We start from the raw sequence: 13,394 nt of genomic DNA, 5'->3' as shown, positions 1-13,394 counted from the left end.
AAACATTGGAGGCATGTTTTCTCCTATACATAACACTGATGGTAAAAGAAGAAAATGTAGGGGTCCCGAGATTCAAGTACAAGGCAGCAAACCTCAAGGACACAAGGGCCCCTTTAGTTTCAAACACTGGTATGGAACAGAACATGCATGACTGTTTGACATGGCATGGAATCCTCCCAGTTCATGACATTATGCCATATTGAAATGTAAGTTTTTGAGAAAATTGATTAAGAAAGACAAATATTAAGGATATAATTTCTTAAAATATGTCATAAATAGCTAAATGTAGAGCAGATGTTTTGAACATAATCTTGCATTCATCTGAAGAACAATTGTTAGCACCACTATTTCTTTACAAAGAATAAAACACTCAACCCCAGAACCACAGTACCTCAAGTCCCCACCCCCAAAGCTAGGTACCTCAAGTCCCCAACCCCAGAGCTAGGTACCTCAAGTCCCCATCCCCAGAGCTAGGAACCTTAAGTCTCCACCCCTAGAGCTAGGTACCTCAAGTCCCCACCCCAAGGACCAGGTTCCTCAAGTCCCCACCCCCATAACACAGTTCTCAAGTACCCACCCCCAAAGCTAGGTACCTCAAGTCCCCAACCCCAGAGCTAGGTACCTCAAGTCCCCATCCCCAGAGCCAGGTACCTCAAGTCCCCACCCCAAGGACCAGGTACCTCAAGTCCCCATCCCAAGGACCAGGTACCTCAAGTCCCCACCCCCAGAGCCATGTACCTCATGTCCCCACCCCCAGAGCTAGGAACCTCAAGTCCCCACCTCTAGAACCAGGTACATGAAGACCCCACCCACACCCCCAGAACCAGTTACCTCAAGTCCCCAACCCCAGCACAAGAACCAGATACCTACAGTCTCCACTCCCAGGATCAGGTACCTCAAGTCCTCACCCCAAGGACCAGGTACCTCAAGTCCCCACCCCAAGGACCAGGTTCCTCAAGTCCCCACCCCCATAACACAGTTCTCAAGTCCCCACCCCAAGGACCAGGTACCTCAAGTCCCCACCCCAAGGACCAGGTAACTCAAGTCCCCACCCCAAGGACCAGGTTCCTCAAGTCCCCACTCCCATAACACAGTTCTCAAGTACCCACCCCCAGAGCCAGGTACCTCAAGTCCCCACCCCAAGGACCAGGTACCTCAAGTCCCCACCCCAAGGACCAGGTACCTCAAGTCCCCACCCCAAGGACCAGGTACCTCAAGTCCCCATCCCAAGGACCAGGTACCTCAAGTCCCCACCCCCACAACCATAGTGTTGTTTCAGGGCAGCAAATGATAAACCTACACCATTGTACTTGCCATGCATATCATAATGAAAGCAAATCAGTGAGGTACCAATATATAATACAACCCTGTCCAAGCATTTTCCATATTTTGATTTACAGGATTATCAGAGGATCATTGAAGTCAAAGCAAACCAAAAACAAAGGACATCACTATCAGCTGTTAGAAAGACATCAACTTCTGACACATCAGTTAGAACACATGGCACATATTTCTTAACTCATGTGAAACCACACTAGCATGCTAGGGTAGGCTGCATTTGGCATTTAGCAGCACTCGGAGTGAGTGTTTGATCATTACCTTTACCACTTGTTTACAAACTAGGGACAAACAGATATTTATTTAAATGTCAACACAATATTTCACATTTCAAATTTGTAACTAGTCAGTCAAATGTCGGTTTTGACCATCATGACGGGTTTTTTTATCAATTTTCATTTCATAAGACTAGACATTTATTAAAACTTGGTTTACGAATCCGCCGAATAGCAGTGTTTTTTATATTCTGCTGACCAGAAATAAGTAAAACTTTGGAATATTACCCGGTATAATAAAAACCAGCTGAAAATTGACCATAAAAAGCTCCAACTTTTCTTCTTTCCCCCCTCTACCTACTGAACATTTTGAGGAAATAAAGAAAAAAATTGGAAATTTTGCCCCCACCCCTTGACTTACCAACCTGACTTTTTCGGCCAAACATTTGTAAACCAAAGAAAGAGAAAAAAATCTGGTCTCATTAACTTCTTATATTACTACACTGAAATACCGCAAGACGTCATGGTCACCATGGTTACAGAGTGTGGAAACGCATGACACTTAAGAGTTTTCTCTGAAGTCAAACAAATTCTATCCTATGTCTCATTCAACAGACTGTAACAAAATTTCACCTGATGTAATTCAAACCACTAACATGCACAAAAACGTGTAAAAATATTTCATAAATACAATTCTCCCAATGTAATACAAACAAATCAATGATAAACCTGCCATGATAAATCGCATATCATCTTAATAACATTCAATAAATGCAAACAGATATTCCATTTTGACTACTGTGTTGAAAACAAACATTCTCTCGGCTAGCTTTTGACACTGGAAGAGCAAGACACATAGTATAAGGCTGTCAATCAGACACAAGCTCCTCCCTCTGTTATGTTCAACCAATCAGCATGAGCACAGGTGGGGCTATCTGCTCAATGTCCAATCAGAATGGATCTTAGATAAGTGTTCCTAGAGGTTGTTGCTGTCATCGCTTGACCTTGAATGCCTTTTCACTTTCAAAGGCTTCATGTGATTGGAAGGCTGAAAAATATATATTAGAAATGTAAACACTCTGTCTTTTGTTTGTTGGTTGTTTAATGCAACACTCAGCAATATTCCAGCTAAATAAAGTCAGTCTGTAAATAATCGAGTCTGGACCAGACAATCCAGTGACTGGCATCATAAGCATCAATCTACGCAATTGGGACACAATGACATGCATCAACCAAGACAGCGAGCTGGACCACCAAAAACCGTTAGTAGCCACTTCGGGGTGTGGGATAATAATAGCACAGCCTTCATATGTACACTCCGGAAAGTTCATTTTCAAGATACAGAAATCAGATCTGCTACTCTGAATGTTCATTGGTACAAGAAGCTAGAAGCCTGGGTGCTGACTGTCTGGTCAGCAAGTCCGCCTGACTCTTCTATTGCCGTGTCCTAAGATCTTCACGCTCTTCTTACAGTAGTGCAAGATCTGATTTTAGTGGGATTGAAAGTATCTTTCCTTGCAGACAAGATTCAGAAACAATAATATTGTCATGTCAGACTTACCTTTATAAAATATTGTTGTGAATGTAACTTTAGGCAAGAGTTGTCTAACTTTGGCAATGACAGTAGCTGCCTCTGCATGCTGAGCCTTCGTGTTCCAGATCTGAATGATGTCATCTCGATCACGGATACTCACACTCACCCCACCTATCTCGTCATCTGAAACACACGAAAACACCTTCAGGCCTTTGCTTTTTTTACACTTGGTTCACGGATATGCTGAACCTAAATAATATGATATTTATGAGGTCATTCATTTGTCATTCCTGCTGAGAGGGTTAATATATTTCACCTAAAAAGTCTTGTAGGCCATGAAATGCCAATTTAATGGTATAATGGAGAGTAGGTCTGTAATAGGGCTGGGATGGGTAACTCGGGTACTCGGGTCGGGTGGGTACTGAGCCGGACCAGCCCTCGTCCGTAATACTCGTTACTGATGCTTACTGGACTGGTTCCAGATTTTTTTGCTTTTAGTCATATATAATATTTTTTAACCCTACCAGTTATACTATTTAAAGCGTTAGAAATTGGCACAAGTGCTGTAGTCCTTGCCAACTGCCCAGTAGTTAGGGTATTGATACACAACAGAACTCGCTGCTTCAGGTCAAACGTTGTTATTCATTACACTTTCATTATACAACTGACAAACGATCATCTCCACACACACACACAATCATTCCACAAACACTATGACGACACACAACACAATCAAGGTAACATTCTATACTTGCAACTGTCAACTTTACCGATACAATTCACACACTATCATAACAACACCAGAACTCCGGAATGAGAGTTATCTCCCTTACATCATCCCTCCCTCTCAGACCACACCCTATGATACAAGACATTCATTCATTTCCCACATAAGTACATGTTAAATAAGATAATACATACATCCAATAGTATCTCTTTAAATTTAATTTGCAGATACAATCCTTATCAATGTACTTATACATTTAAAACATATTTACAGAACCTACATTATGTTGACTTAAAACATAAATGCTGAAGGGAAAATTTAAAAAAAAGAAAATCCAAATGGATTCTCTTGCGAAGGCACGTCACCACACTGTGGCGATAAGAAAGAGCATGATTAAGTCGACCGGCATGAAAAGTGTGCCTGACCCAGATTGTTGGGAGGGAACCATGGTGATGCTTGGTGTGTTTGGGTGCACCGACATTTTAGAAGCTGGAAACGTTGGTTTAGGCATATTTCCACTTAGGATAGAAAGAAGAATGAGAAATGGATGTTGTGAAATAGGATAAGTTTAAAAATTAGACTTAACAAATTGTACCAATGTGGGGAATTGACCCCGGGCTTTGGGCGTGACGGGCGATTGATTTGACAACTACACTACACCATCGCCCTAAGATTATAAAAATAAGGCCTTACTAAATTACCCACACATCAAGCCAACTGCAGCTACTTTGAAAATAAAGCAGAAGTGAGACTTGCACCAAAGGCTTGGACAAAGGGAGATAACTTGACTGCCAACAAAGAAACCCTTCATGGAGCATGTAGCTTTACAATATGACTGCATTACTTAATAAAACCTGTTACAGGAGAGTTACACCAGCAAAGAAAAGAAACTCAGGAACTTACAACACTGGAAACAGAAATCAAGGGCATAAATTGCTGGGGAGGAAATATTTACTAAGATTTTATGTTAATTCCTCCATAAACACAAAAAATATAGAAGTCAAATTTTGAATAATTTACTATTGACTCAGAATCACAATCATATTTCATCTCAAATTAATTTGAAAGACCCTTGTGCTTGTGCCCCACTCAGCAATATTCCACCAATATGACGACAGCCTGTAAATATTCAAGTCTGGACCAGTCAATCCGGTGACTGAAATTGTGAGCAACGATCCTCTGCGTCGAAGTATGATGACATGCCATCAACCAAGTAACCTACCACCCGATCCATTCAGTCACCTCTTACGACCAGGATATGTTGCTGGGGACTAATTCTAACCCCGGACCCCGACGGGGCATATACGTGTTAATTTACTCCCATGTCATGGTTAAGCCTACCTTCAGCCATAAACTCGGCCAACTGTTCTCCTATGGCTGCCAACAACAGCTCCTTCCACACCGTAGGCTGAAACAGTTCCATCTCACTACAGATTTGAAACATTCAAAATATGTCTATTCAATACAAGCAATACCATATACAGTCAAGTCTCGTTTATCCGACAATTGGCTTTATCCAACACAAATGATGGGAGCCGATTAAATCAGTGCTATTTAGACCCATTAAACTGACAGTCTCACACTTTGACTCCGATAACCTAATTTGCAACGAATTGCTGAAATCATTCATTAGTCAGTCTCGTTAATCCGACACAGTTATCAGCGTACTCCTTGGTCATTTGCCAGCGAGTACACAGCCCCATGTTTTGATGCGAGACATGTCAGCGAGTAGCTGCATACAATAAACAATTACTGCTTTAAATAAACAAAACAGGATTAATCACATGCCTAGATTACCTTAATCTCATTAAAGTTGGATACAAGTGAGGACATCCCATAACAGGTCACATCAGAATGACCTTTCGCGAACTTTGACCGACCAATGAGGTGAGGTGAGGTGAAATGGGGTTTAACGTCGCGTCCAAGATTATTGCACTTATATAGCGACGTGCATGCACGTGTATGTGTGAGTGTGTGGATGCTTGTACTGATTCCGATTTATAGTGCTAGCACACTGAGATACCATGCCGCAGTTTAACATGAATACCCCACTCAGACACAGTATACTGACTCCGAGCCGACCAGTCCTTGTTTTAGCCCCTAAATGCCGAGCGCCAGACAGGGTAACAACAAGTACCATCTTTTAATGTCTTTTGGTATGACGCGGCTGGGGATCGAACCCCGGACCTTCTGCTCTCCGGGCGGACGCTCTACCATTAGACCACGGAGGCGGTCGACCAACCAATGAAATGACCAACAGGAAGTCAACATTAACCACTTAGAAAGCAGCTTTCTTCAGCATTGCAGCACTAGTTTAAAATTGGCTACTTCCATTCTAGACTATGCTTTAAAAAGTATTTTGAATCAGTCATACAGTCCGTAACAGTAGTTTTGTGTTAAACTTTAGAGGTTGCATGATTAGAAAACATATTCCGCTGACAATGTAACACAACAATATGAATATTTCCTTTTTCCTCTTTTTATTACAACATGCTTGAATCCTTATCTATCGTGTAGTAGTCCAATTTTTGATCACGATTGTTGATACTACCTAATTTCGTTTATCCGACATACTCTTTAATTCGACATAATCATATGCAACCAACAATGTCGGATTAACAAAACTTGACTGTATACCGGTGAGTATAAGTACTATACTTGTCAATAGATAAATTACATGACATTTGATTGGCTAACCAAGCAATTTGAATTTAATTTTTTATGTTTTCGTAAAACGAAAAAAGTGAGCCACGCAGACTACTTTCGTCACTAGTTTTGCATTATTGCTCTGAACGATGTCACTGATTTCATAGTGTTGTCTACAGATTTTTCTGTTAATGATTAAACAAGCAGTCTGTGGCGTTAATATTGTTGACTCATTCACATCCTTTTCACATTTCTACCCCCTTAAACACAAAATATATTGAAGTACACACTAAGCTAATATCTGCTACATATACAGTATTATGAGACTAACGAAAAAACGTTGGTATTTGAAACTATTTCACAACAACTTGAGCATCACTTACTGTGTCATGTTTGTGGCATTTCAACCTCCAGTGACCTCCCTTGCTGTTATACTCATCCTCCCTGCAACACAGCAAACATCTGGTTCTAATGACAGGGTGAGTCAAACAGACCTTTATCATGTCTGAACAAGTCAAGTCAGCATGTTCAAGAGATCAACAATCGCACCAAGTCATTTTAACTGCTGATGAGAGTCATGAGTTTGAAAACAGTCAAGTGTAGCACCAGTGTGTAGGAATTGGAAGTCGCTAACTCACAAGGGCAGATCCAGCATTTTTAAAAGGGAGGGTCAAAAATATCAAAATCCTCTCAGATAATTTTACTTCAACAAAATACTATATTGGGTTTTTAGAAGGATGTGTGTGTGTGTGTGTGTGTGTGTGTGTGTGTGTGTGTGTGTGTGTGTGTGTGTGTGTGTGTGTGCGTGCGTGTGCGTGCTTGCGTGTGTGCGTGTATGTGTGTGTGTGTACCCCTCCTCTGGATCAATCTATGAACACAGACCATTTGTCTTGTTTACTTAACACTGCTAAGACATTTTTAGCTTCTTTGAGTGGCATCTAGAGTGAGTGTGCGTGTGAGTGAGTATGATATTACGCCATTTTTAGCTATATTCCAGCAACATCACGGGGGAGGACACCAGAAATGGGATTCACACATTGTACCCATGTGGGGAATCAATTCCAAGCCTTCGGCGTCGCGAGTGAACACTTTAACCACTCGGCTACCCCACCACCCCAGTGGCATCAAGAAGATGGTGTGATGAACAAGGGCAAGTTCTCATGTAAAAACCCTTCTTAATTACCAATGGGTGCATGGGTGGCCCAGTCATCTAAGGCGCTGCAATTTTCTGTACAGGGTTGAGACCCTATAATTGTGGGTTTGAATCCTGATTTGCCACTTTATGTTTCTAGGTTTGTTAGCACCATACCTGTGCTTGTGGGATTCCCCAAAGTGGAAAACATTTGAAACCTGCATCACTTCAGGCTTTCCTCCCACATTAAGCTGACACGCTGTGATATAACTGGAATACTGTTAAAACCCACCTTACCCACTTCCTTTATTACAGTTGAGGCCTGAGTCCAGTTTCTTGGCAAAGGTGTTAGGATACAAACCAAAACATTGCCTCAATTGTAGTTAATACTATTTATCCGTAAGAACCTGTTCTTATTCAAGAACTTCCTAGTTTAGCAAATATGGTATATGGTCCCTGGTTTAGTCTTCTTAACTCTGTCAATAGTATCCCAAGCTTACATTTCATACAAAATGTCACTGCACAATTATCAAGAAAGGTATTGTTACCACTAGTTACTATGGTAACACCACAATTCCCATCCTTACAGTTGTATACACTTGAAATATGAGGCAATAAACAAAGGGAGACAACTCACCACACAGGTCGCGTCACAAAGCGCATGAGATGGTAGCTGTATCGTGACGATAGCTCACTCGGGTCCGGGATATTGTTGTACACACTCCAGAAACCCTTAATCAAAATAAGACACCACCATTACTCAGAACAACACATCATGTTAAGCTACTGTCGTGTGGACTGGTACATGTGTAAGCTTAATTATTACATTTACAAATTATATCTGTATTTTCATTGGTTGAGAAAGGGTCACATGACCTTCCCTAAAACATTGTATGGCCCTGAGACCCATCCTGTGATCAAAAGTGGTATAGCCCTGCATGCTTAAGCCAATGGACTCAAAGGAGAGAAATATTTGCAGCCAATCAGAGAGAGCGTAACACAATGCTTGATGTGCATCATCTTTGACTTCCCGTAACATCTGATTCAATTATTCTTGAATTTAAAATATTCTTGTTTTTTAAATTATGTAGCAAAACAATTATTGACCACAATTAGGGCAATATTTAGAGCCTGATATCGATCACCCATTCAAAATGCATTGACAGAACATATCAGTGTCAGTGAGTATGGTTTTACACCGCTTTTAGCAATATTCCAGCAATATTCCAGCAATATCGCGGCGGGGGACACCAGAAATGGGCTTCACACATTGTACCCATGTCTGGAATCGAACCTGGGTCTACTGTGTGACGACCGAACGCTTTAACCACTAGGCTACCCGACCGCCCCACAGATCATATCAGCCCGGCAGAGAGTGTAATACGGGTCTGGTTATTACACCCCCTGACCCGTGAAGATCCGGGGTAGAATAGGTTTTCAGCAACCCATGCTTGCCGTACAAGGCGACTATTCTTATCATAAGAGGCGACTAACGGGATCGGGTGGTCAAGCTCGCTGACTTGGTTGATGCATGTCATTGTATCCCAGTTGTGTGGATCGATGTTCATGATGTCAATCACTGAATTGTCTGGTCCAGACTCGATTATTTACCGACCCCTGTCATATAGCTGGAATATTGCTGAGTGTGGCGTTACACAACAAACCAACCAACCAATTACACCCCCTGTGTTATGACTGCCTCCATGATGGCTCCATCGCACATGCAAAATACCTCATATCATTAATTCGCATATGACAATAACATTTTATGGACCAAAAAAACTTACGTTGACCTCGGCTACTTGTCTCGGTCAATATAACATGATATAAGTTTATTGGGTCAATAAAATATGATATTGCCCTCATGAAAGGTCAATAATTGATAAATATTAAAAGGCCAACCACACCAGCAGTTGACTCTGTTAAGTAGTGACGCTCCTGGAGTTGACAGGGCTAACTGATACACATTAACAAGGAGCCTCCAACCTTATGATAAAACTGATAACACCAGCTAGCTACAGATGTTGGAAAATTAGACTTTGGTCGGCTATTAAGGACAAGGTTAGGTGTTACCTAAATGTTTCTGGTTCGGCAATACATTACAAAGAATTGGTGTACAGATCCACCAACTCTAAAACTTAAAGTGGAAAAGACTGAACTTGAAAAGTCCTATTTTTGTATCTTTAAAATAATATAACTGACAAGATATGATGAAAGAACATCACATACACATTAGAAAAATATTAGAAAACAAAAATAATGTGAAGTATTTTTCCCCACCCACAATGTGTCCAACAACCAGGGTTTTTCACACAAAAACCTCAGCATCTGGCCTTACCTGTACTGTATTAACCGTGTACAGTTTCTTCAAGGAGGCTTCATACTGAGCAGCTGATGTTCCTCGAACTGTCCTGAAAGTACAGTGTGTCAATGTACATACACTTATTTATTTGAGGTGCTAGAAGGTTAACAGTCACATTGCAATCTCATCCTACCTGGTACCCATTTACTGTTGGGTGAACCGAGGCATATTTCTACATCTTCTCAGGGCAAGGGAGTTAACCGACTATAAAGGTCCAGTTTCCACCTTGCTGAACTAGGTGGGAATTTCTGAGTTATATTTTGGCTGGGTTGACGAGTTTATGCATAGTCCAATCAAAAATAGCATAAAAAATTGTCATAAGCAACATGACGACTACCGTGCAGATTTGGGGTGATTGAAGGATTGGCAAAGTATGTGTTCCATCAATTGGGAATCAAAGTTATACTCCTAGTCTTTTCACATTTTTAATCGACTTTCCCCAAGTGATCTGATTAACATCAGGAGGTAAGATCTGTCTATAGCAATATTCCAGCAATATCACAGCGGGGAACAACAGAAATGAGCATCATGCATTGTACCTATGTGGGGAATGGAACCTGGCCTTTGGTGTGAAAAGTGAACACTTGAGCAACCATATTACCCTTCAAACCACAACCCCCTGCCCCCTTAAATAGTTAACTCTCTGAATAACAATAACTATGAAACACTGCAGACACTTAACCATTTTTCATCCAGTTTAAATATGGCGGGAGAACTATACCATGTGTACTAGACCAGTGCCCTTTTTCTGAATTCAATTAGCACCTTTTATCTAATTACCCAACATTTAATCACAGGACTTTGGTGCTACCACAAATAATTAGTGCTTGTGTACCAAGTGCTCAGCATCCGTTTTTTTACCTAAATGCCCATTTGCAGTAGTCATTTGTTTTTGCAAAACTCAAAACGCAATAAAAGTTCAGCGGATTTTCCTCAAATTACATTGTATTACTTCATTTAAGAGATAGCTAACCCATACCCCAATTCACATCTAACCATAAGGATGGCAAAACGGTGATTGATTAGCAAAGGGTGACAAACCCTAAGGATCGTGAAGGAGTGTTTGATGGGCAAGGGGTAACCCTTGTGATCAGAAATAGTTGCTTGATTAGAAATGGGATCCAAGGGCTAAGGCAGGAGTTGGGGTAACCTACTTAAGCCCTCACACAACTAACCCTAAGGATGGAAGAAGCGGAGCCCCAGCCTGGTGGACTGCAGTATGGCTACTACACATGTACCTCAGTGACAACTCTGTGTTACAGAAATGTACGGGGCGGTCGGGTAGCCTAGTGGTTAAAGCGTTTGCTCGTAACGCCGAAGTCCCGGGTTCGATTCCCGATATGGGTACAATGTGTGAAGCCAATTTCCAGTGTCCCCCGTCGTGATATTGCTAGAATATTGCTAAAAGCGGCGTAAAACCATACTCACTCACTCACTACAGAATGTACCCTGGTCAGTATCGTAACACATAATGACTGCATAGTACTGAAACAGCTGGGCAAGTTTATTACACAGTGCGTGAAACCAGTTTTGTTTTAATTTTGTTCACATACACTAGAAAAGAAACTGGTGACTAATGTTTCAACATAAAATGGATTTTGTTGGAATATTATTATTCATCAGAATGTACAGCCATGATTGATCTTATCGTCTTTTGGCATGCCAAGATCTGCCTGTATAGGAATCAGTCTCACACTGACTAGTTCAGTTCTTGTTGCAAATTCGTAACTATGGACTAAATATTCTGCTTTTACTATCCGACATCCACTAGTAGCTAATATATATAGCTACAATTCTGGGCTGATGAGTTAATCTTATGAACCAACACTTTATCCGGGTAAAACAAAACACAATGCACGATGACTTGTGAAGGCTGATGCAAAAACAGCATCGGATTAGGGCACAATGTTACGAATGTGTGAATCAGAACTATATGTAACAGTTGTAAGGCAGAGGCCAACTTGTGTAGGCCTACATTTCAGTTTTCTTATTTTGTCCCGCATACATTTCTACAGTATATGACAATGACCCCCTAGAAAAGGCCCTTCAGCTACACTTACAATACATTAGATAATCTTAACCCAGACCAATAAAAACCTCTCAAAATATTGTCCCTGTACTTGACACAACATGTGAGATGTAATTGTTGTGTATACACAAAGCTGATTTCACACTTGTATGCATAAAGTGTGTCAAGTGTTTTATGAATAAAGTGGAAGGATGTGATGATTTGTATCAGTCTTATTTGAAGATAAATGAACTCTACACTGTAAAACCGACACAAACTAACACTATCACTGAAATGAAAATCGCGAAAATAATGATCAAGATTCTACTTCTTCTTGAGAGTATCGCCGTGGACAATAACATTTTCGTTTCTTTATTTTGTGTTGTTTTATTAGGCCAGCAGAATAATGTCAACAAAAAGTCAAATGTTTATTCTAACGATGTCTAGTGGATTTCCCTCAATGCGAAGTCAAATCACATTGTGCCTAAATTATTTACAAGTACATATCAGGATTCTGTCGATATTAAAACGAAGTTTCAGACCATGTCTAACGTTGTTATTGTTTTAAATGTCCAAGGTTGCACAAATGCAATGTTTTTTCCGCGGCAGTTACCTCCCTTAGCATGTACCATTCACCACACTGTTCTTAGCTTACCCCCCTCTTTACACAGGTTGATAAGCATCCACACCAACTGTCAAAACGAAACACAATTCGTGTATTTTCAGTGCATACTAACTTGTCGAGCCAAAACGTCCATGGAGTATTTAGTGGAACACCCGTCTGTTCAGATGTGTCTATTTCATTGATTGCCTTTCTAGCTAGCTGTGGACTGCCAGGATAGACCTTGTTTTCAGACTCGCGAACACTGTCAACATTGAAGGCCGCCATTTTTGACCACCTGACATGATCATGTGATCAAAATAGCCATGACGTCACACTGCAGGTGCGCGAAAAGTTCCACTGGAGCCCAACAAAGGCACTTACCTTTATGCTAAGAAAGAGCATCGCTTGTACCCAATTTTCATGTTTTAAAACAGTTTACATTTACCCAGAGACCATATCCCGAAACACATCCATATTTTTTATTTTTTTAAATAATATCTGTTCTTTGACCTCGACTTCTCAAAATCCTGGATCTGTCTCTGGGGTTGATGTCAATTATTTTCAGGGGCCAAACTACCATTCAGCAGAAAGGCAATTGTTGACACCCAACAAAAAGCACATTTCGTTACAACTGAAAAGTAAACAATTATTTTTTGGATATAAGTAAGCCTCAATTTACTATCAATGCAGTAAATGATTAAATTCAAACTCTACACGGTCAAACATGATAGTTATTGTCTAACTTTATAATTGGAATATTTACACACTTTAGGATTTAAGTGGTAGATCGCTTATCAAGTTAGGAGAGCGATATCCCTTTGTTGACAC

At 40.8% G+C, this 13,394-nt stretch overlaps 2 protein-coding genes across 2 annotated transcripts; one reads left to right on the top strand and one right to left on the bottom strand.

Moving 5' to 3' along the window:
• The first annotated feature begins 796 nt into the window (after nucleotides 1-796).
• LOC125383446 (extensin-like) lies at nucleotides 797-1,268 on the top strand. The gene is made up of 2 exons (XM_048401582.1): nucleotides 797-1,006; nucleotides 1,095-1,268. The coding sequence occupies exons 1-2, from the start codon at nucleotides 797-799 to the stop codon at nucleotides 1,266-1,268; spliced, it is 384 nt and encodes a 127-aa protein (XP_048257539.1).
• Nucleotides 1,269-1,741: 473 nt separating this feature from the next.
• On the bottom strand, nucleotides 1,742-12,851 carry LOC124133054 (eukaryotic translation initiation factor 4E type 3-like). Its single transcript, XM_046497265.2, has 7 exons — nucleotides 12,700-12,851; nucleotides 9,931-10,003; nucleotides 8,230-8,324; nucleotides 6,844-6,904; nucleotides 5,156-5,222; nucleotides 3,115-3,270; nucleotides 1,742-2,601 (listed from the first exon to the last, which is right to left on the bottom strand). The coding sequence occupies exons 1-7, from the start codon at nucleotides 12,849-12,851 to the stop codon at nucleotides 2,546-2,548; spliced, it is 660 nt and encodes a 219-aa protein (XP_046353221.1). The 3' UTR covers nucleotides 1,742-2,545.
• Nucleotides 12,852-13,394: the final 543 nt, after the last annotated feature.

The sequence above is a fragment of the Haliotis rufescens genome, unplaced genomic scaffold (assembly GCF_023055435.1).
Source record: "Haliotis rufescens isolate VD_foot unplaced genomic scaffold, xgHalRufe1.0.p SCAF_23, whole genome shotgun sequence".
In the NCBI taxonomy this organism is placed as follows: Eukaryota; Metazoa; Mollusca; class Gastropoda; order Lepetellida; family Haliotidae; genus Haliotis; species Haliotis rufescens.
Note: the sequence above shows the minus strand (reverse complement) of the source record. Positions and strands in the feature narration are given on the sequence as shown.